This window comes from Corvus brachyrhynchos, unplaced genomic scaffold (genome assembly GCF_000691975.1).
Source record: "Corvus brachyrhynchos isolate BGI_N302 unplaced genomic scaffold, ASM69197v1 scaffold864, whole genome shotgun sequence".
NCBI classification, from domain to species: Eukaryota; Metazoa; Chordata; class Aves; order Passeriformes; family Corvidae; genus Corvus; species Corvus brachyrhynchos.
This window is the reverse complement of record NW_008237871.1, coordinates 1145939-1167677: the sequence shown is the minus strand read 5'-3', so window position 1 is coordinate 1167677 and position 21739 is coordinate 1145939. Positions and strand designations below refer to the sequence as shown.

Sequence of the window (21739 nt, the reverse complement as noted above, 5' to 3'; positions counted from 1 at the left end):
CCATGGATTCTAGTGATTTGGTACTGACAAGAAACTGTCAGCACTGAGTGCTTGATCAGTATTGTTTTCTGAAATGGGCATTTTCCTCTGTGCTGCTGATCTAGCCCTCTAGCTTTTGATGTTTTCTGAGACTTTGAGTCTTAACACAGTGATATAGCTGTAATGATGTCACTTTTTCTAAGCATTTTATGAACATGCTGAAATATTTTGCAAACAGTGGGATTTTATAGACTCTCATCTTGATATTTTACTCTGTGTGTCATTATGTTGAGGAGAGTAAAAGCTGAAAGACACTTTCTGCTGTCAGTGCAGGGATGCTGGATGTCAGCTGTTGGGTGGGAGTGGGCAGTTAAGCATTTTGTTTGTTGAAAAGCAAGCAATGTAGGATTGAAGACCGGGTTGTGTTGGCATAAAAACTGGACTATTTTGGTAAGATAACTTTTTAGCACTCTGACAGCCTAGTTTAAGATACTCAAAATCAATCAGTCTTTATGTATTGGATAATCAGTAATTTACATCTAAAACTTGGTATTTAAGTAGGTGAAAATGTGTTTCTTCAAATCCTTCAAGTCTGAAGGATTTCAGGCTGAAATAGTAGAACGCGACATCCTGTACAAGGAGGAGATGGAGACCCTTACTGCAGTGTTGCAGCATTAAGAATCTCTGAATAACTCTTAATTCCACATTAACAGTGTGCTGAATCTCAACAATTAGCATAGCACTTAATGTTACGAAGTTCTTGTCCTACTTTCCTTTCTCGTATTGTATATACTGCACTAGAAGATGGAGGCTTTGTTATGCTGTACTGCCCATGCCATCTTTTAAGGCAGGGATGCTGTCAGAATAACCTTAATAATGCTCTGTGCCAGGTTCACTATTTTTGGGTGCTACAAGATGTAGTCAGAAATGATAGCTGATAGTTCTGTGTTCTGAAGCAATTTTCAAATTTCTTAAAATTAGGCTGAGGTAGAATCACAGAATTGTAGAATCAGAGAATAGTTTGGGTTGTAAGAGACCTTTAAAGGTCATCCAGTCCAAATCTCCTGCAAAGAACAGGGACATCTTCAACCAGATGAGGTTGTTCCAAGCCCTGTACAATCTGGCCATGAATGTTTCCAGAGATGGGGCATCCATCTGCCCACTGCTCTGGGCAGTCTGTGCCAGTGTTTTGCCACCCTCATTGTGAAATAAGTTTTTCATTACATCTCACCTAGATCAGTCCTTCTTTAATTTAAAACCATTGCCCCTTGTCCTGTCGTGACAGGCCCTGCTAAAAAGTTTGTCCCCATTTTTCGTAAAGGCCCCTTTTAAGTATTGAAAGGCCACTATGAGGCCTTCCTGGAGTCGGTGTTCTCCAGGCTGAACAACCCCAGCTCTCTCAGCCTTTCCTCACAGCAGAGGTGCTCCAGCCCTCTGATCATCTTTTGTGGCCTCCTCTGGACCCACTTCAGTGGCTCGATGTCTTTGCTGTGCTGAGGACCCCAGAGCTGGACACAGTACTCCAGGTGGAATCCCCAGGTAACGTTCCTTCTGCCAAATAATACCAGTTACAGTTCATGTACACTACTGGCTGTTTACTTTGTACCTCTGGGGAGATGGGGACAATCACCGTAGTGACAGAAGTGTTTGGGTGAAAAAAAATCTCATAATCCTTAAACTTGCCATTCTCTGGGAACCAACAGTTTCTCCCAGCTCTGTGTTAAAGCCAGTTCTCTGGTTCTGCAGCACCTCCTTTAGGAGTAAGACTGAATGGTGGGGCTCAGCCTTGGTTTGCCACTGATAGAGACCAGAACCACCTGGTTTCTAGTTGTCATTTATGCCCCCTAACATTTGTCATCTTTTATGACTTAGTCATCCCTCTTTGTGTTGAAAGGAAGTAGATGTTTGTAGCTTGTAATTCATCTCATCCTGAAGTGGAGCCAGTAATAGCTCAGGTGAGCCACATCCCCTAAATGCCTTTTTCCCTCTGTAAAAGGTTTCTGGGTGGTGCCATTAAATGTATGTGTCTATATCAGAGACGTGTGGAGTTAGATTAAATTAATGCCGCATGTTGTAAAAAAAAAAGTTTGCTTATCTCTTCAGGGGGCTAAGGCAGAAGCCCACCCACTTCCAGGCTGATGGATGGACTGTACCAAGCTTGTTTCATTAGCTTTGAATACCATTTGCATCTGATGCCAGGCAGTCTGGTTGTAGCAGATACACAGAAAAGTTCTTAGCAGAAAAAGCCTCTTAAAACAAGGAAAGGCTGTTTATTAGGCGAAACCAGAACCCCTGTCACTGTCTAGATGTGCCCTGCTAGCCATTTATTTTGGTGGTATAGAAGTCTTCCCACATCTGGCCCCAGAAAATGACTAAAGAAGTTCAAAATTCTGGTAAAGGGTTTTCCTATAAAAGATTTCATATTCTTTTATTAGGTTTCTGCATCAAGTTATTTGCGTGTTAGAAGATTTAGAAGCAGTCTGTGTTCTCTGGATTTCTGTGCTTTATATCCTCCCTAAGAAAAAATGCCAAACTCTTTGAGACGGGGACATGACATAAAACCAAAATGTACCCCAAAAAAGGATACTGAAGTAACAAAGGCAGAATCTGAAATTCCAACATGGATGAGGAGACTCTCCTCAGTGTTTTCTGTTGAGCAAGTGGAAGTGCCTGACTAAATCTCTGGATGACTTCTGCTCTTCTTCATCCCTTTGGCAACCTTGAATTGTCTGCAAGACACAGTGAATGAAACTTAACTGCTGGTAATTTACTTCCTAACCAATCCCTTTTTTTCTTTCTCCTAAAATACAGTTGGTAAAAGGGAGGAACTTACAGAGGAAAGATGATAAATGTAGTTAAGTAACTTGTTCCAAAGTCTTTTTATCAGTAACTGACCTTCCAGCTTGAGAAGTTGTCCAGCTGTCCAAAAGGTAACCTTTGTTAATGTTGGCAATAGAAAAAAGGGGAAAAAAGTCAGTGTTCTACAGCTTTATCTTCAAATCCACTTTTGCTTTAGCATCCCAGATTTGCAGGTTAGAGGAATGAGGGACTAAACAAGAGGGAATTCTTGTTTAGTGGAGAAAAATACTGCCCCGGCACTGTTGGTGTTAACGTGGAAAAGCAGTGCAGGGAGCAACCCCCTTCATCCAGAGGATGATGCATTATGCACACACCTTCTGTGTTTGCTGGATTTTCATGTGGGTGATGTCTGCCTGAGGCACACTGGTGCAGAGCTCCGGAGGGAGTGCAGCTGTGTTATTGTTTGAGCAGGACTGCACCTTCAAAACAGGTTTTAAGAGACTGGTCTGTTGCTTCTCCTTACTTTTCTTTGTCTTTCTTTCCGTCATAGCCATGCAGTAGAACGGTTTCTTTATTTCCTTTTCTTACAGTCTAGTTAGCTGTTTCCCTTTAAAAAAAAAAAAAGTGATGTGACTTTCTGTTGACATGGTTGTGAAATCACATGGTACATGGGAACCATCTGAGTAAAAACTCCTCAAGCCTCCTGACCGGGTGAACATAAACCTCTAGATTCTGCCTGGCAAATAGCCAAACCCAAAGCTCTGCAAAGGCCATCTGTAGGCCTTAGTTTCTGTTTCAGTAGTTCCACCTGAACTTCTAACTCATCTTCTTAACAAGGCATTTCTGGTTTTATGTAATTGCTTATGCAGCAAGGTAATCATTCCTTTTCCCTGCCTCCTGTGTGTATGTCCCTGACTCATGCTCAGTCTCCCAAGTGGCTGTGGCTTGGGTGTTCTTTTCATAGGGTTAAAACTAACTTAATGTCAAGTCAACTGTAAAATGTTCTGGAAATTGAAAAGTCTGAAATTTAAGGCTCTGCAAATACATTGTATTTTGAAGAGAGAAATAAGAGGTGAAAATTGTCCACTATGTTTCTTTATCTGCATATGATGATTGGAACATGTGGAGCACTTCCATTTGTCAATATTTTTTCTTACTTCTGTTTTGCTGAAATAACCTTACAGAATTCCACAGTTCTTCCAAAATGCATACATGCTGGTTTTTTTATTTCCAAGTGGATGTGTGTTTAAAAGATAAGAAAATAGGGAATTGACAATATTTGCCTTATAGACTAGGAATTGTAATCCTGCTTGTTCTTGGCTTACTGAAGGGAGGTTGCTGCAGTTTTGCCTTTATTTCTGTTTCTTTTCTGGGCCGATAAAATATAATTTATTTATTATCATACTTTTTTTTTATATTCTGTTACTGTACTATGTAATAGCTATAGTCTGAAAAAGTTGGTAAGATTTTCCTGAAATTGGCTAAGTTACAGGAAGCAAGGGTTACTTGATGACACAGGTCTCTGCAGATAATAGTTTTAATACTCTGAATGTAGCTGCTTTCCTTTCTTAATACTTTTGTGCCCACTCGCATTCCTGTTCACAGAGGCAGAATTGTTCCATTACATGCTGAATAGCAGTGTGGATGAAATGAGGAATTGAGGAAGAAAAATAATAGAATTATCTGTAGAAAAGAAGAAAAGTCCAAATCAGGTGACAGAGTAAAATAATAAGAGAGATGGGAGCATGTTAAGATTGGATGAGGAAAGATGGTTTAGTAATTTGCTAAATGGGGGAGGGGGAAGTGGTTTTAATGGTTACACTCAGAAGTAGCAGGAAGTCGTGAGTCAGGCAAAGACACGCTCCCCAACTTGAGCACTAAATAAAGCAATGCTTACAGAGAAAAGTGGGGGTATTCAGGGGTCTGTGGTGTACCTTCTTAAAATAGAGAGGTCTCAAATCCTGTGTGTTGAATTTGTTCAGCTTGAACCATACTCCTTTCCTCTGCAGGCACCCAGAGCAAGACATTAAAATGATATAAGTAACTAAGAAGACAGGACATGAGTAAAACTAGTATTTCAGTATGTTGTGCTTAACCCTGTATAAAAGCATAGACTTTAGAAAGTTTAGGAAAGTGTGAGCTTTCCAGGGATTATACAGCTGTGCTTATTTCAACTTCATGACTTTGAAATACCATGTAGGATGTTGCATTATTAATTGGTGCCTTCCCTGCACCACTTAATTAGTTAGTTTGCTAGTTTTGTCACACTTTCTAGCAATCTTAAAATAATATTTAAATCATATTTGTTTTTACTAAGGGCTCTTAGCAGGACATTACTGAGACTGACAAATAAAGAAGTGTTTGGTTTTGGTTTGGTCTCTTGGAATCCAGTTTGTTGTATGTAGTGCAACTTGAACTTCCTGGACCCCTTGGGGAAAAAAAAAAAAAAGGATTAAAAAGAGGGAGTTAAGTAATGGGAAGTCCTTATTTGTGGCAGTGTGGGTTTTATGTGTTCGCTTGTTATATGTGAATTGGATCATCTGAGGCATGACTTGCGTTTCTCCATTTCGTTAAGAAACAAAGCCATCGAGCACTGAGAGAGTAAAGTTTGATCTCTGCTTAGAAAATGGCTTACAGCAGCAGCCATCCCCAGGGAAATTTGGGGTTTGCTGGGATCTGTCAGCCTCTCCTCCTCAGAGAGGCATTCCTAAACCCCAGGGAATCCCCTCCCCTAAAGTTCTGGAGTAAGCAGCGTGGAGGAATAATAAGCACTTCCTTCCTTTCTATTTTCAGTGACTGAACTAGAAAGTACCACAGTGCTGCAGCTCTGCTCACAGCACCGTCCTCTTCTGCTCACCTACCTCCTGGGCCTGCAGTTCTGCAAGGGGAGGCAGAGCAGCAATTCCAAGCTGAAAAAGAATTGTAAAAATGTCACCAGGATTATGGTAGACTGGCTTCATTATTCAATTTTGTATTTAATGTAACATTCAGTATTAAGTTCTCTGCAGGATTTTCACTACTCCCAGATTTATTTTTTCCTAGCAGTGTGTGTCAGGCTTCCCCCGCCCCCACTCTTGCAGCATGTTTGTTTTCCCAGGAAGGCATGGAGAGCAGCCTGATGTTTTGGATCTTGAGAGGCATTTTGGAGTTGTTGGAAGTGTCTCACTCCTTCCTCTGGTTTGGTGTAAACAGCTCTGCTGGCTGTCGCCCCGGGGAGGAGAACCTTTTAGCAGGAGGAATGGTGGCCCGCAAACAGGAGTGGGCATTGGATGTAAAATCCTTTTGGTGGCCAGAGCTGGAGACATTTTGTCAGGTACTGTGAGTGGCGATAATCAGTAAGAAAACCTTTCAAAGAACTGGAAATTGTTGTCAAAAGGATCTGCACTCCTCTGTGAATGTACTTTCAAGAGAGGTACTTTGCTAACAAATCTCAGTTTTCAAGTGGTGATATAAAACCTTTTATTTTAGTCAAACTGAATAATATTTCCTGGTCTTCTCCCCAGTTATATCTTTACAAGCTTTGCATTTGTATATTTCTTAAGCTTTGTTAAAAATAATAAAAACCTAACATTGAGCTTCTTAAAAAAAGTGGCAGTGTGTTATCTGAATTCAGAAGTATTCTTCCTGAAGTTTATTGATATTTAGGAAGGAAAAATTAATACCTGATGGGCTTTGTTAATCTTCTCTTTGGGAGAGATTTAAAGCAGACATTCTTTAGATTCTGACTGAAATCGCAGTCTTAAAAGTTCAATATGAGTCATGAAATAAATTCTGATAAACTCACTTTAACATCAGTGTTTTGCATATTGCTTAATAAAATCACAGTGATGGAATGAAGATTGCTCTGATGGCAGGTTTCTTTCTGCTGTTGGCTCGAAGCTGCCTGTGGAACAGGCAGGTATGTAACATTGGGCACCTATCTATTGCTGTTTTGCATTTATAAAGCTGCAAGTCAACACATGAAAAGTTAGTGACTTTCCTTTCAAAATCAGTCCTACTTTTGTAATTGCAGTGGTAAACTTGAATACCCCTAACGTGAGTTTTAATTTAAACTCTTCTAATGTGCCCTGTTGTAGAAGCGTTCTTCAAAACACACAACTTTGTTTCTATCTGAGGGACTTTTTCCTGGCTTTCTGGATGCAGTTTGTATATTCTGTCATTGAAAATGGTTCTAATACATTATTGTAATTTCCAGGGTAGCATTAAAATGTATACATGGGATATGTGAGAAGGGGCTGCAAAATTATTTCCAACTAATTCCAGATACGGTATCTGATCCAAGTGATCCTCCTGATTCAAATGAAGGATGAGATAATGCTGAAAAAGACCAGGAACCTACCTACGCACTGGCAGTATTCCACTCCTACAGCATGCTGTAGTTGACCATAAATTGTTTAGTGTAGTTAAATTGGCTAAGTAGGTTGTTGCAATGTGGTGCCATTATGAGGCATTCACTTGTTTGGGATTTGGCAGAAACCCAGTTTACATATATGCAGAAAAGCAAAAAATAGCAGCTCCAGAATGTGTGTTTCATCTGTAGCCTGAAAGGAAAGCCATTGTACGGTTTGGGGGAAGAAAAAGCATGTCTATTTAAACAGAAGTATGTACTGGTTTACAGAGCTGTTAGCTGCACGATCTCTATGTGCTTGGGAGCTGCTGAGCTCCCTGAGCAGATGAGCTCTTGGCCACCAGGCCACAGGAGGTGTTTGTGGACATTGGTTGTTGGGAATAGGAGGAAGTGACGGTTGTGCCTGAGGCTTGATCATGGTACGGTTTTAGGTACATTCTGGAAAAGGAAAGCTACAAAAAGAGTTTGAAAGAAAGCTTCAGGGAGCAAAGAGGAAGAACAGCTTTATTGTGATTGCCCGGGAGTAAGAGCAGAGAGCATGAGGAAAAGCAAAACCAAGAAAATTTGGCAGATTAGTCTGTGCATTATATCTAGTTGAAGCCATTGGTTTTTGCTTTGCATGTAACCATGCAAACATGTTTTTTCATGTAAAAACACTGATACTAAACGACTGATACTTCTGTGTTGTTTTTTCCTGGGTTCTTATACATCTTATGGAGTGGAACTACAGATTTTCTGCAGACATGCAGGGGTAGGGTCCATTTTAGGGGGTTATGGGTCTGCTTTTCTGGTCAAATGTCATTTGTGATTGCAGTAATAATTTTCTTTGCTTCCACTTTGTATTAAGTTCTGAAGAGTTTTGATCACACTGAAAGTAAAGCTAAACAAATCGAAACAAGACCTTTAAACAAGGATAAAGGAGTAAATATTTGTATATCCTGCTCTCTGAACAGGTTTGGAAAGCCAAGCTCATTCTCAGTCAGGTACTCCTATGAATGAGACTATTCTTTCCTGCCTTGTCACAAAATTGTTTACATGATCAGAGGATTTTCATCTTAGAAAGCTACTACAGGAAAAGCTTCAGAACCGAATAAAGCATGAGGGAAGGGTTTTCACTAATGCAAGAGCAGTTTTTGTGAATGATCATAATTTAAGTCCCATCCTAACGTGCAAGCATGGTAGTATGTGCAGTTCATTTTTTCAGGTGTGGCTGACTAGGATGCTGTCAGCATCCACCAATAAACACCTGAAAACAATCTCGTTAGATTTATTACACATGGCAAAATCTGAGCTGGCTAACCCTAATTAAATTATATTTCCTATCAGTCTCCAGCCTTGCTCTCCAAAGATTCCCTTGTCCCAGAAATTTAATTAGAAGGATCAGGATGTATGGCCAAGTATTTGCATCTGCCACTGGAAAATGGATTCTGCTGAGGAATCTGATGATTCCTATTGGACTGCTTAGTCCATAGTGAACACTGATGATGTCAAGGCACTAATCAAGTTCCTAAGATTTTTAGTAACAGATTACTTGAAGATAGAAACTTGCTGTGACCGCATATTAACAGCTTTCAGGCTAGGAAAACTTACTTCAAGTTACTCCTTATATTTTTGGTAGTTGAGCTTTGGCTTAGTAGGGCATGTTCATTGACACTGAAGAAAAAAGGCAAAATATTATTTGGGCTTTGCTTGCTTTTTCTTGGAATAGTTCACAAGCATATGTAGAAGGTGTGCTGTGGCTTCTGCGAGCCTTCCTCTTTTGCTACTGGCAGGAGTCAGTTGACTTCAAATCTAGATCTAAATCTGTGGGACCACAACTTTTGTCTGTCCATTATTCCGCTGGCCCTCAGTGCAATTCAACATGCTGTAGAATCTGACGCATATTTTCATGGTTCTGTCCTTTTCAGTTGGATCCCTCCTTAAATGTTTCTTTTCCTTTCTCTGCAGGGAATCTGGCGCATCCCCGTGGATGAGATCGACCGCCCGGGCAGTTTTGCGTCTCATATGATGAATGTGCTGTCACAGCTAAAGGATTACAACACCTTGCTTAAAGTCTCATCTATGCTGCAGAGGACCCCTGATCAGGGAAAGTACGATAGATTTATTTTAAGCCATTACTTTTTAAAGCTTTGAATATATTTTGTTCACTGTATGACTATTTTATTTAAAGCTGTTCTTTGTTTAGGAAAAAAAGTCTTTAGACAGATTCCCTTGGGAATATAGTGGAATGATGGTTAATTTTTCTCAGGATTACGATTCTTTAATACAGCCTAGAGTTTCTCTGCATTTCTGTTGCAACTCAGAGCAGCCTTAGAGGTGCCTTAACAGGCTTACAGAGGTGTTGTGTCACGTGGAGGGATTCGCTGGGGAAACAGAATGCTGTGATTTGTGCACCCTCTGCTCGCTCTTGCATAAGAGCTGAGTCCAGCGCAGGAGGTCACGGCCCAGCATCCTGCCTTCCTGTAATCCTTGATGGACTGAACAATGGTTATGTGCCTCTTGGCAGCTGATGCTATTTAAAAAGCTTATCCTGTTCAGGGGGTGATCTAATTTTAATTGCATTAACCTTATTTAAGAAAAAAGAAGCTATTAATGTGAGCTATATGTGGATTCCTATCAATGGGAAGACCATAATAAACATCCAAGGAAAACATAGAAGCAACTGAGGTAAAATTCTAGTAGGTTGCCCTGTGGGAAATGTTGAAATGAGTCTCTGGCAAATGCTTAAGAAATGAAACTTGAATGATTGATGGCAATAAGTTGGAGGCATTGAAGGTTTCTTCATGTGTTTTTGAGTGTGAGTGCATGTGAATTTGCATGGATTGTAGTGTGTCTGGGAATATGTCACTACTTGTTCAGCAAACTTGAGGGCAAAAATACTTTGACTTTTAGCATATCAGAAGAGCTGGACCATAGAAGGTTTAAATTCTGTCCTAAGCAAGCCCATAGCTGTACTAAAAATACTATGTTATTTATAAGTCTAGACTGAATTCAAAAAACAAATAATTTGACATGTTGGATCAGCCGGTGCCAGCCATGGTGAGCTGCAATCATTAGAGGAACTTAGCAGTGCAGATATTCTGGGTGTGTCTGGTATATGCTTGGAACAGCCCTATTTTTAAAAATAGGGAGGTTTTAGTTATTACTGAACTAATGAGGAGTCAGATGTTTATGGTTTGCTTTTCAGACAAAAGGTACAAAATTACCAAATTAACCTAAAATCATAGAGAGGAAATATGTGCATTAAAAATGTTGGCCTTCTGACTGAAATAGTACCCTTCAAAGTTACTTACTTGATTTGTAGCCCTCTCAATAAAACCAGCTAATTCTGAAATAGAAATTAAGTTTTCCATTAAACTTGATTAGGTGGAATTGACAGCTGGAAGGGTTTTCCTTGAAAGCAGACTAAAACTGTGTCAGAATACATTGAAATTATAGTGCTTTAGTAAATTAAATGAAGCTATGGAGTGAATGTTTTACACATACAATATAATTTTTTTGTAATACTAACTAGGAAAAAAGGTAGTAGCACACCCATGTGTTAGCTCTAAAAATCCTAGGTTCAAAGGCAGCTGATATGATCAAAGAGAGAGGATTTGCTGATGTCCTTAATCTCACATGCACGCTTTATCCAGAACATGAAAATCACCTGAGAGTTCAACATAGCTTTGTGTAACTATAATACTCCTTTCCAAAAAAAAGGATTGAATTAAAAGCTGGTATTTGAGGGGCACAGAAGGCTTTATACAAGAAAACTGTAAATCTGGTTGCTTGGTTTGCTCTGGGTTTGGTTGTTTGGTATTTTCCCATTTCTCCCCTTCCCTCTGTTTGTAGCCCATGCTGTCTTCTGCTTTGTTTGTGTCATCTTTGATGCTTGTGGTAATGGGGGAAGTGGAGGGAAACAGAGCTAAAATGTTATATCCCTGTATTGTTATATTTCAATATGCACCTGTATATGTTTTGTTTGCTTTCTTCTTGTTTTAAAGTTGTTGTGTTGGCTTTTTCTTGTTTTTCTTTCAATGTACTGGTTCTTGCTTTTAGAGTCCTGTAAGCTTTTGGCAGTTAACTTCATTTCTGCTCTCTTGCTGTGGCACAGGAAGTACTTGCGTGATGCAGATCGCCAGGTTCTGGCCCAACAAGCCTTTGTGCTCACAGTGAAAGTGCTGGAGGACACTCTCAACGATCTCACACAGGTGAGGCAGCATTGCACTTTATGGTTGTAATTTAGTAATTAGGTTTTGCAGTGTTCAGTTTACTCATTCCTTAGATCTCCTGAGACTGAAGGGCTACATTTATAAGCACTTACTTCTAATGCCTTTTCTTTATATGCCACTACACAGAAAATTTTCTTCCAGCATTGTTGTTTTTTGGTTTTGAAATTCAGTAACAAATACAGTTTTTAAAAATGGATTGCAGTAAGTTTGGTCTGACTGTTGCTTAATCTTCAAATAATGGTAGATACATGTAGTGTACAAGAGCTCCATTTTCGGGTGGGATCTATAGAAAATTTCCTTTAAAAATGAACTAAGATTCCTCTTGCAAAACAGATAACTCGGTCTTACATGCCTAGCCACTTTTCACTGCTAGTCCTTGACAGCACCACACTCATTATTACATATAATTGTAATCTAGATTTAGTTTTTAAAGGTCATATAGAAGCTAATCAGTTTCCAGGTTAAGGGATCTGGATATTGGAGCTTTACTTGGTAAATACATTCAAGGAAGAACTTGTTCCTAAGGGTTTTCCAAGTTAATAGACTGCAGGTTTAACAAATTAAATGAAAACATCCTCAAGAACCCTGGAACTCTGTGTATGAAATAGTTTGTTCATAAATCTGGATGGAAGAATTGTATCATTATCAATTTTTGAAAGAAGAGATGATGTACTGAGGTCTTCTACCTTTGGAACATCACTGAAGTAAAGGTACAAAAATTAAAATACTATAGCAGGGTTTTGCCTATTTCTTGATCTATTTACCAGAAGGTTATGTATGAACGATAGGAAAGATTCTTAAATTTGAGGTTGATCTGCAGCTGCCAAAAGAAACAGGTTTGGTTTTGATTTCAATATGTTAGAAGAAAAATTTGTGCAATTAAAACCTTGCATTTCATTTAGTTGGATCCCTTAGCATGGACTGAAGTAGTGAGGGAAAATAAACATTGTGGCTTCAGTTCAGCCTGAGCTGCTGACACTTCTCTGTGGTGTTTTCACGTATTAAAATACTTCTAATTGTAAGATTTGAGGCCTGGATTAATTAATATTAAGGAACAAAAAAGAATGAACATAGAATAAATGCATTTTCTTCAGCAGAAGCAATAATGAAAGGTATGTGTCAATATTTATGATAGTCACAGCTGCGCTCAAATGCTTTCTGATTTCAATGATAACAGAGAAGAATGACTTCTTTTATTAAGGTTTCAGAAGATCAGGGTTCCAAGTCTTCTAGCCTTGCTTCAGGAAGGATGACAACAGACGTCTCCAATAAAACTAGTGCTGAAGAGGGAAAAGATGTCCTTCCCAAAAAGCCAGTTTTATCAGATGGAGTAGTACATAGTACTGAAAATGGAGTAAAGGAAGTGACCCAGGGACAAATTCCCAATGCTATGGACATATTGGAGCAAGAGGACAGGAATGACAAGGAGATTAAAGAGCTTCCTGGTCCTGGCTCAGTTGAGCCTATGGATTTTGATGGCTATTCCAATGACCCTGAAAAAATTGATTCTTCATGTAAACGCAGTGAGCCAGACCGTCCCCAGTCCAGCAGGATCTCAAAGGACAGAGCACCAGAGAGCCGGACTCCAGAACTTTCCTTGGAAGAGCTAAGTATCAGCTCAAAACACCAGCAGCAGGCAGCTAAAGGAATAGTGCAAGCAGTACCTACAGAAGAACCTGTCCAGAGGTCAAGCAGGAAGAGGAAATTACTTGAGGATGTGGAGTCTGGAAAAACACTTCTGCTTGATGCTTATCGAGTCTGGCAGCAAGGTCAGAAGGTTATGGCCTATGATCTGGGCAGAATTGAGAAGATCATGTCTGAAACGTACATGCTGATTAAGCAGGTATTGTATGACTAATTGTCATTTCTCTATGTGGCCTCAGACATGGTTTTAGGATATAACAGGAATTGCTAAACCAAGCAGTATAAAATAGGCCCTGTATCTGTTTAAAACTTGGGGAGATAAACATCTCCCAAAGAACCATTCTCTTGACAAGACCGTTGCTGCGGATGGGGAGTAGGACCCTCCATGTTTTGAAACTAAATTTCTGAAATGAGTTAAGAGCTGTAGTACCAGTTATGTGGTATTTGTTCCTGCTAAATGTTAGTTTGAATTGAGAGAGCTGAGTATTTATCTTGGGATATATGCTCCTCAGTAAATTAAGGTCAGCGTTCTGCTGTAGAAGTACTGCTTCTTCCCCTTGCTCCCATGCTCTACATCCCCATTTCATCTCAATTTAATTAGATTTATACATTAGCTAAGTAATTATTACTTCATTAGTTGTGATTCTGTGTTCAGGTGGATGAAGAAGCAGCACTTGAACAGGCAGTCAAGTTTTGCCAGGTGCATATGGGAGCATCAGCACAGAAACAGGTAAGCTCTGAAGCCTTTGACTGCTGCTAACAAGCTTTTATGAGTCTGTACAGGCAAATCTGTTGCTCAGTGTCTGCAGCACCTAGAAATACCTACTTTCCTTGTATTGGTGTCATCTAAGATAAGTTGGGCTACATTAGTAGGAGGATCATCCCCTTTATTAGGGTCATTGCTACTGTTTATGTCAGGCTTGAAGAATAGTTTTCGTGCTCAAAAGCTGTTGGGGAAACCCCAAACCATCTTCAAATTGAAATATTTATGGCACACTACAATTTTCCTGATGTCCACGTCATATCCCAGCGTTTCATGGGTGGTAATTACTTCTCTCTGCTCCTTAAGGGCTACAACCTCATCAGCTCTTCCCTTGCTAACATTGCACTCTGCTCCAGAGATACCAGATAGCTTTTCTTTCAACGTGCATGTTTGAGAATCTGATTTTAACTCTGTTAAAAACAAACTGCTACTCAGTTTGTTTTTAGTTTGTAGTTTCTGGGTTTATCCAGCAAACAATTATAAGGGCTTTAAAGGGATCATTATTTATCTGTCCTTAATGTGAAATCAAAGCCAAGAAGAAAACTGGATGAATGACATATTCAGTGGTATTCATTTTGCAGCCCCAAAGTATTTACTAGATTTGTATTTTCCATAATTTTTCTTCAGTTAAAATGTGCTTTTGTATAGTGCACCTCTTAGCAGAGTAATAGGAGAGGATGTAAGAGAAATGATAGGTTTTTTTCTTTGTTAGGTTTTCACGGAAGTAACTTTCTCCAATTTGTGCCCCTCAGGAAGTCAGTAACATTGTTCCATTGAACTATAGAAATGAACAGAAATGTCAAGAGAAGTATTTATTCTAGTAGACATGTTTGCTTGCTTGTAGTCTGGTATTTCAGGTTTAAATTTTTTTTAATAAATAAATGTTAGCTCAGCATGGTAAGCCTTTTTCAGTTTATTTTGGGGAAAAAATAGACGTCATCACACTGTGATTTATGACTTCAAAATAAAAAGAATTTGCTAATAAGCTTCTTTAAAAAGTAATGCTACCGTTGCTTTTTTGGATGTGTTCACCTTTTTAAAAAACACTCCCCAAATTCTCGTGTGTCAGCCCAGTTCCTTGCTGGGCTTTCTTGAAGGTTCTGGGAATGTGATTGCTATTCAAGCTCTTCCAGCAGAGTCAGTGGTTACTCAGGCATGTGACAAAACGTGAGAATGGTGAAAAACCTACACACAAACTAATCTCTAGTGTAGACACAATAGGTGAGCTTGAATTTAACAGCACTGGAAGCAGTAAGATTTCCTGTTAAATCACTTGAAATAAAACATACCCCTTAACATGCTGCACTTGGAAGCTTGGAAGCTTTCCCTTTTAGGAAGCAGTCCCAGCTAACGAGCTTATTACATCCTGCAGTATCATTTTCATCTGCTTCTAGCAGGATCTTGCAAGCTGTGTGAAGCTGCTCGTATAGCACTATGAATTAGTGTGGAGACACAGGAATAGCCACTCTTGTAGACATCTGTCTGTTTTCAACAGCCTGAATCCTGTTTTATTTAAAATTGGCAAGTATTTGCCTTCTGTAAGCAAATGATGTCCTGTATAGAGCTGCTGCAGCCCAGGGAAATGCTTTGTTCCTGGATAGTTTGAGTGGGTTTGCAGGGCCTGCAAATAAGTGGCCTTCAGTCACTTATCCAAGAAATTGACAGTAAAAAAAAAAAAAAGTGAGCACAGAATCCACCTTGATATACGTCTTTCTCAGCTGGCTGTTGTATTTTACAGTTCCAGGCATTATATGGTTTCTTTATGAAAGTTTTCACTTGCTACTAAAATTAGGCATTACTTAAATTCTGGCTTTTCTACTTTCTTCCAGACCAGTCAGTTTTTAACCTAAGTATTTAACAACTGTGTTAAAATCTACTTCTCTGCCTCTTCAGGCACAAGCAGGAAACACTACAGCAATCAGTAAGCAGAACTGGACAAAGTGGGTCCTTACACTTTTGTGATGAGATCTAATCTTGTTAATAGCTTGGCAATGCTGTGACCCTTTGACTTGGTTTCAGAAATCCTCTGTAGTCGTCAGGAGTGATGCACTGTTAACATGTTTCAAGCCAATGAGAGGCACATCACCTTCTATAAAGTCAGCTAAAAACATGGAAAGTGGCTTAGAAAGGTTGGCTTCCAGCTTTGAAGAAGGCAGAAAAAGTGGTACAAAACCTTGCTATGATAAGTTCCAGTGCTCCTGGGGGACTGGAGAAATTGGAGTGTTTTCCATAGGGAGATTCCAGTAACTGATATAAAACTGTATTCTACGTAAGTTGCTGGGACATTTCTTTCAGTATTCCATATTAATACTTTTTTTAAGTGATAGATTCATCAACTTCAGCACATTTTGGTTCACAGTTTACAGAGTGGTGATGCAACATTCTTAAGTGCTGATATTAATGCTGTTGTAGAGAACAGGTGTGGCCAAAAGCAATTCCTCCACTTTTTGTTCTTTGCAGTTTAAGTTCTTAAGTGTGAACAAGACTTTTGATATACGTGTATCAAATGGGCTGAAATCCAGTGGTGGTTGCTGTGTCATTAGTAGTCAAGTAACTAAAGTTACACTGGAGATTAACTGACTTTCTGATCAAGCAGCATTTTGAAGGTTTCTTGTTCTTTTCTTTGATTTTTCTATCTGAGAATGTTATCTAAAAGATTTGCAGAGATCCTGAAAGCAGTCATCTATTGCTCTGAGTTATATTTTTAGTCTTGCCAACTGTGATTTTCATATGAAATTAATGGTCCCTGGAAATGGAATATGAAGGAGGCCTTGTTGAGGGAGAATGAAAGATTGAGGCAGACTAGTTCGATTTTGAAGTAGCATTTTACTTAAATATGTGGTTCTTAGGATCAAGGAGGGGACATATTGGCAGAGAGCAGTTGTAAGGATTCTAGATAATTAGAGAATTCCTAATAAGCCTTTCCACTGACTGCCTAAAATTGCTCTTACTAAATTCTTCATTTTATGCTGTTAAAGACATACTGATATGGGAAAGTTACTGCAGTACAAGCCAGGATGAAGCTTTGTATTGCACAGATTATTCTATAAGTCCACGTGGAGATACTTCAGTTTAAAGACCCATCTGTCTTCTTTTTTCCTGCAATCTGAAAAGGTATTTTTATTACTGTGGACTTAGTATTGAATTCCTTAATACTAAAATTAAACCTTTCACCAGTGTTGAAAGTCATGACAGTTAAAACTCTGTGGTTGTGTGTTGGGATATAATGTACCACTAATCCTGAGAACTGAATTTATATAAAACAAATATCTTAAAACATTGCAAAAATCAACATTGCACAGAGGGCTGGATTTAACATCTCTAAAAATACAAGAATGTTCAGAGGCAAAGTTCCAAAATGCCACTAAGTCCCAAGTCATGTGTTGTGACCCCTGAGAATATGGGACTCTATGTAGAAAGCCCTAGTAATGGGTAGTGTTGTAGGAGCTGAAATTTCTATTGGCTCTTCAAGGTGTAGTATATCATCTAAATGTCATGAGAAGGGACTATTTCAGCATTGCTGAGTTATTTAAGACTCACTGTTGCCTTAGCCAAAAAATCCTTGCTCTGGGACCAACTCCATCCCTGAAGTGTCAGGGAGAGAAAGGAAATTTTCAACTGCTCTTTCCTGCTCCAACTGCCAAGCCTTGAGCTCTTCCTGCTTGGTTCTGACTGATCAAATCTTCCCTTTCAGCTTTTGCTTCACTCACCTCTTCCAAAGTAACACACCCATGACCACCTCCCACTGGCTGATGCCAAACTCCAAGTGCTTTTCCCATTTCCCTGTCTCAACCTACAGTCAAAACTCATCAGCAGATTTCAGTGTCAGGTCTAATTAAAACTGATGCTTCATGAAGCTACCACCAGAATCAAAACAATGATTTTTATTATAAACACAATCAGGTTATGTGAACGAGCTGTGCCTTTCAGGCTCCTGGCAGGCTGCCAGGGTGATCCCTGATTTTATAAAGTTTTGTTGCTACTGTAATATAAAAGTGGTAGTTCCTGAGGGAAGGTGCTGTTTTAGTGCTCTTACTGCCCTTCTCTGGTTCCAAAACAGGGGTCGTGTTTTCTCCTTCCACCAGTGTTTACCTCTTCCCAGGGCTGGTGAGGAGTAGTCTGAATCCACAACATTGTACTGAAGAATTTTATGGGATCATTTGTGGGTTTGGTCTATGGGGGCTGCAGCTGAAACCACACACAACAAGTTCAGATTGACTCTGGAGCATGGGTCTAGTGATGGTACAGTCCCTATGTTGGACCTTACAGTGAATGTGATATTTCACTTGGAATAGGAAAAAACTTTTCTTCTGTGGGTGAAGCTAGAGGCACTCCCGTGGATTTTTCCCCTTCTGCTGTGGAATGCCGTCAGCACTGCAGTGACATGGGCTCTCAGGCATTTTTCTTCAAGGAGAAAACTTGAGAGTGACTTGTTTGAACTGCTTTGGGTGTCTAGAGCGTTTTCTTCTCGAATTCTCACATTAAAAAACCCCCACAAAGCAACAAACCACCAAGCTGTTCTCTTCAGGAAACAGCTAAAAGCCTTCTGTAAAGGCACTTTGCCGGGAATGGGAGGAGATTAGGAGAATATTAAATAATTAGAAAATAATCATCTTCTACCTCATGTGTTTTCTCCCCCTTTTTGTTCCACCCACATGCTGCTAATTTTCATCTTTTCTTCCTGCACATCAAGACGTCAGAGACTGCTTACAGAAAAAGTTGTTTTTCCTGAGTTGTCTGTATGCTTTATTAATGCAGCAAAGATGACAAGAAAGGAGGGGGAAGGAGGAGGTGGGGATGGGGGGGGGACAAAAGGACGAGCTCTTTCATGGTCTCCTACCAAAGGGTGACCATTTTGTTCACTATTGCATTTGCCAGTTGCCATGGCATCCCCCTCTCACTCTATCCTGGAGGTGTATTCTTGATATAATTAACAGCTCTCCTCCTTCTGTCTCCTGCAGAAAGCAATCATTAAGTGAACATGAAGGAAAGAAAAGACACTTTTTATCTTTTACTTTGTATATTAATGTTGTTCATCCTGCTACCTGATCTCTTTTGGTCCAATAATGATGTTTTTGTGTATGAAAGTGTTGCTGCAATATGGCTGCCTGTGTAGAGCAGGACATGAAGCCCCTGCATGCATTTGTGTAAATAGGGGGTTTAGTAAGGCTAGAGTTCAATCATATGTATCTAAACCTTTGTTATTTTCTGTATATAAAGGATCTTAAGAAATACGAGGTTCTTCAGAATCTTGATCATGGATACTGCTGGTATTTCTGATGCACCTAGAGGAAAACTTCTGAATGAGATTTCTTTTAAATGCTGCTGTAGAGAGATTGGTGGGGGGAAGAATGAATAGGCATAATTTAATTAAAACACAATATTGAGCAGGAGTTGGAGTGGTACTGCTGTGGAATGTGGCCAGCATATTGTTCAGTCAGTTTGTGAGACAGCTTCCAGGCTTTGTGGGGATGTGCTGGTATCCTTCTAAAAAGGCACACCTTTGTGTGAGGTGGATTCTGACTTCAGTCCCACTAGAGTGCTAAACTCAGGCATGGGAGTAATTAAAAAAAAAAAAAATTTGTAAAAGTAATTAAAAAAACCCAAAACCAAAAAAAACCCGAAACAACAAAAAACAAACAAACAAAAAATTGTTATGTAACAGTTGCAGTTCCAGCATTTTTCATTAGGAAACTTTTGTTGGGAAAACTGTCACTTTCCCTTTCTTCGGAACATTTGGTTGCTAATTTTTTCCACAGCCGCAGAGCAGTGAGCCCTCCCAAGAGCAGTAGTGGGAAGGTTGCTGTAGGATTTCTTTGTTTTTTGACAAATGTTTTGAAAAAACATTAAGTGTGGTAAAAATAAACCCTTGGTCAGGTTCTCTGGTTTGTGACTTCACAGGTTACAAAGTAAAATTTTTCTTATGTTTTATCTTAATGCTCTATTTCTTTTTGCTGCTGCTGTTGTCTCACTACTGAAGTGCCTCACTGGGAAACTGGGAGCTATTTTTTTTCCAGTAACATCTGTGAAGAAATTCTGCACTTTTGCTGATAATTTTATTGGTGGAAGGCTGTCCCAGAGCTGGATTTCCAGCATTTTCCTAACTTCTTTTTACATAAGTTTTCAACATGGGAAGGGTTTGTCCATCACCTCCGTGAAGCTGAATGAACTCTTTGAGGAGTATGCTGAAATAGTCAAGGTTCTAACAAATAAGGAGACTGTTTTTGTAACCTAAGTAAGAAATAGTCACAATTCACACAGACATGCATCCTAATTATTCATTTAAATTTCATCTTTATACATTCTTCAAAATAAGAAACAATTTTTGCTAAGTTTTTTATAGAAGAGAAATAAGATAGTGGGGTCTTTATGGAACCAGTGGATCATCCATTACACATAATTTGGATATTAATAAGCCTTAAATATTTCTTCCATCCACTTTGATATAGTAGCCCATACAAAATTAGTACTGCATACCCTTCAGTGCCTCATGTGTTTTTTAAAAACCTAGAAGGAAGTCCAGTCTTGACTAGAGGAACCTGTAATTACAATGAAAGACAGGAAGAAGTCAGATAAAAGATTTTTTATCTTAATTCAGTTATATGCACTTGTTCTGTAAGTAACACTAAATGTGAGAAAAGATTTGTTTCTTCTTGGTGACTGAAGCCACTTTGTAATAGTGGTAGTAACAGAGGCACTGAGCGTGGTGAGATGGATTGGAGAGGGGAAAAGGAGAAGTTCTGACTCAGTCAGAACAGACTAAATTTTGAGTTAATGCCACAGCAAAGTAAAAACTAAAAAACAATCTTCTGATGAGAAACCACATAAAACACTGGTAAAGGATTGTCATTGCCTCTCAGTTTCCTACTATCTGTCTGTGGAAAACAGTCTTTATTATGCCTTACTGGTGGTTTAGCAGTAGAGATAGATGAACATTAAAGGCTTCTGGTAAATCCACGACTTGCTGTAGTGAGTTTTTCTGGGTTTATTTCCCAGCTGGGTGTTAGGAGGTCCTGTGTTTTCTTGGAGATCTGCAGGATGATGAAATGTGGCCCCGTAAGTCCTGAGCAGTGTAGTTAGTGACACTGCCCTGAGCTGGGTTTTGTGAGTAGCATCACTTACTGATCAGAGGTGCTGGAATTCTTGCCCCTACACTAAACCCAAAATCTTTTAAAGAACACGTGCCTCACTGTGATGCTCATTTTAGCTTTGTTCTTACAGCTTTTGGATGGTCTTCAGTTTCTGAGTGCAGTAAAAATACATGAAGCAGGTTTAAATCACTTTTCTTAGGCTCTGTGAGTTGCAGAGTGCGCAGTAGACAACAATGGGTTTTTTAATGCTTGGCTCTTACGTTAAAGAAAGCTTTCTCCTTTTTCTTCCACCCCCATCCCCCCTTTTGAGAAAACAAAGTCAGTGTGAGATTTTTTTATTTTTCCTTCCTAAGTCTCTGTTTCATTGGGTTGAGAAGAACCTGTCTGTTTACAGCAGCCTGAGACAACTTTTTACCAGGTCACATCTGGAAAGTCCTCTTTAAAGTCATAAACACAGTAATCTTCTTGTTGCTTTCTTCTGTATAAGGCTGCACTTTTTGACTACATATTAGACTTTTTGGTCATGGTTTTCCCAAGTCAGAAACATCATGTTAGTTTCAGCTTTATTCTTTCTTGCAAATAAAATGATTCAATTCTGTGGAAAAAGAGCTGGGATACTTCATCCTGGTAGGGAGAAGAATAATGGAGGATAAGGTTATGAATTGTGGTCTTCAGCAGAAAGGAAGGAACCAGACAAGAGGCACCATTTAAAGTTGCAGCAGGAGAAATTTGGATGAAGTGATTGGAAACAAATGTTCACTGAGAAGGTGGTAAAACACTAGAACAGGGGCCTGGAGAGGCTGTTGAATCTCCTTCCTTGGCAGTATTTGGACTGGACTGGCCCTGGGCCCTCAGTAAACTGGTCGAACTGGGAAATCAGCTCTGCTTTGAGCAGGAAGTT

The 21739-nt window shown here is 39.4% G+C and overlaps 1 protein-coding gene across 6 annotated transcripts in view; it reads left to right on the top strand.

Annotated features, from left to right (window-relative positions):
• The window catches only part of CABIN1 (calcineurin binding protein 1), a 106814-nt gene that overhangs the window by 66915 nt on the left and 18160 nt on the right, over window positions 1–21739 (top strand). For all 6 annotated transcript variants that reach the window (XM_017732269.1, XM_017732266.1, XM_017732268.1 and 3 more), the window contains exons 31-34: window positions 9074–9216; window positions 11223–11319; window positions 12542–13183; window positions 13640–13714. In XM_017732269.1, coding sequence (XP_017587758.1) covers window positions 9074–9216; window positions 11223–11319; window positions 12542–13183; window positions 13640–13714 — 957 coding nt within the window. The remainder of the gene's footprint in view (window positions 1–9073; window positions 9217–11222; window positions 11320–12541; window positions 13184–13639; window positions 13715–21739) is intronic.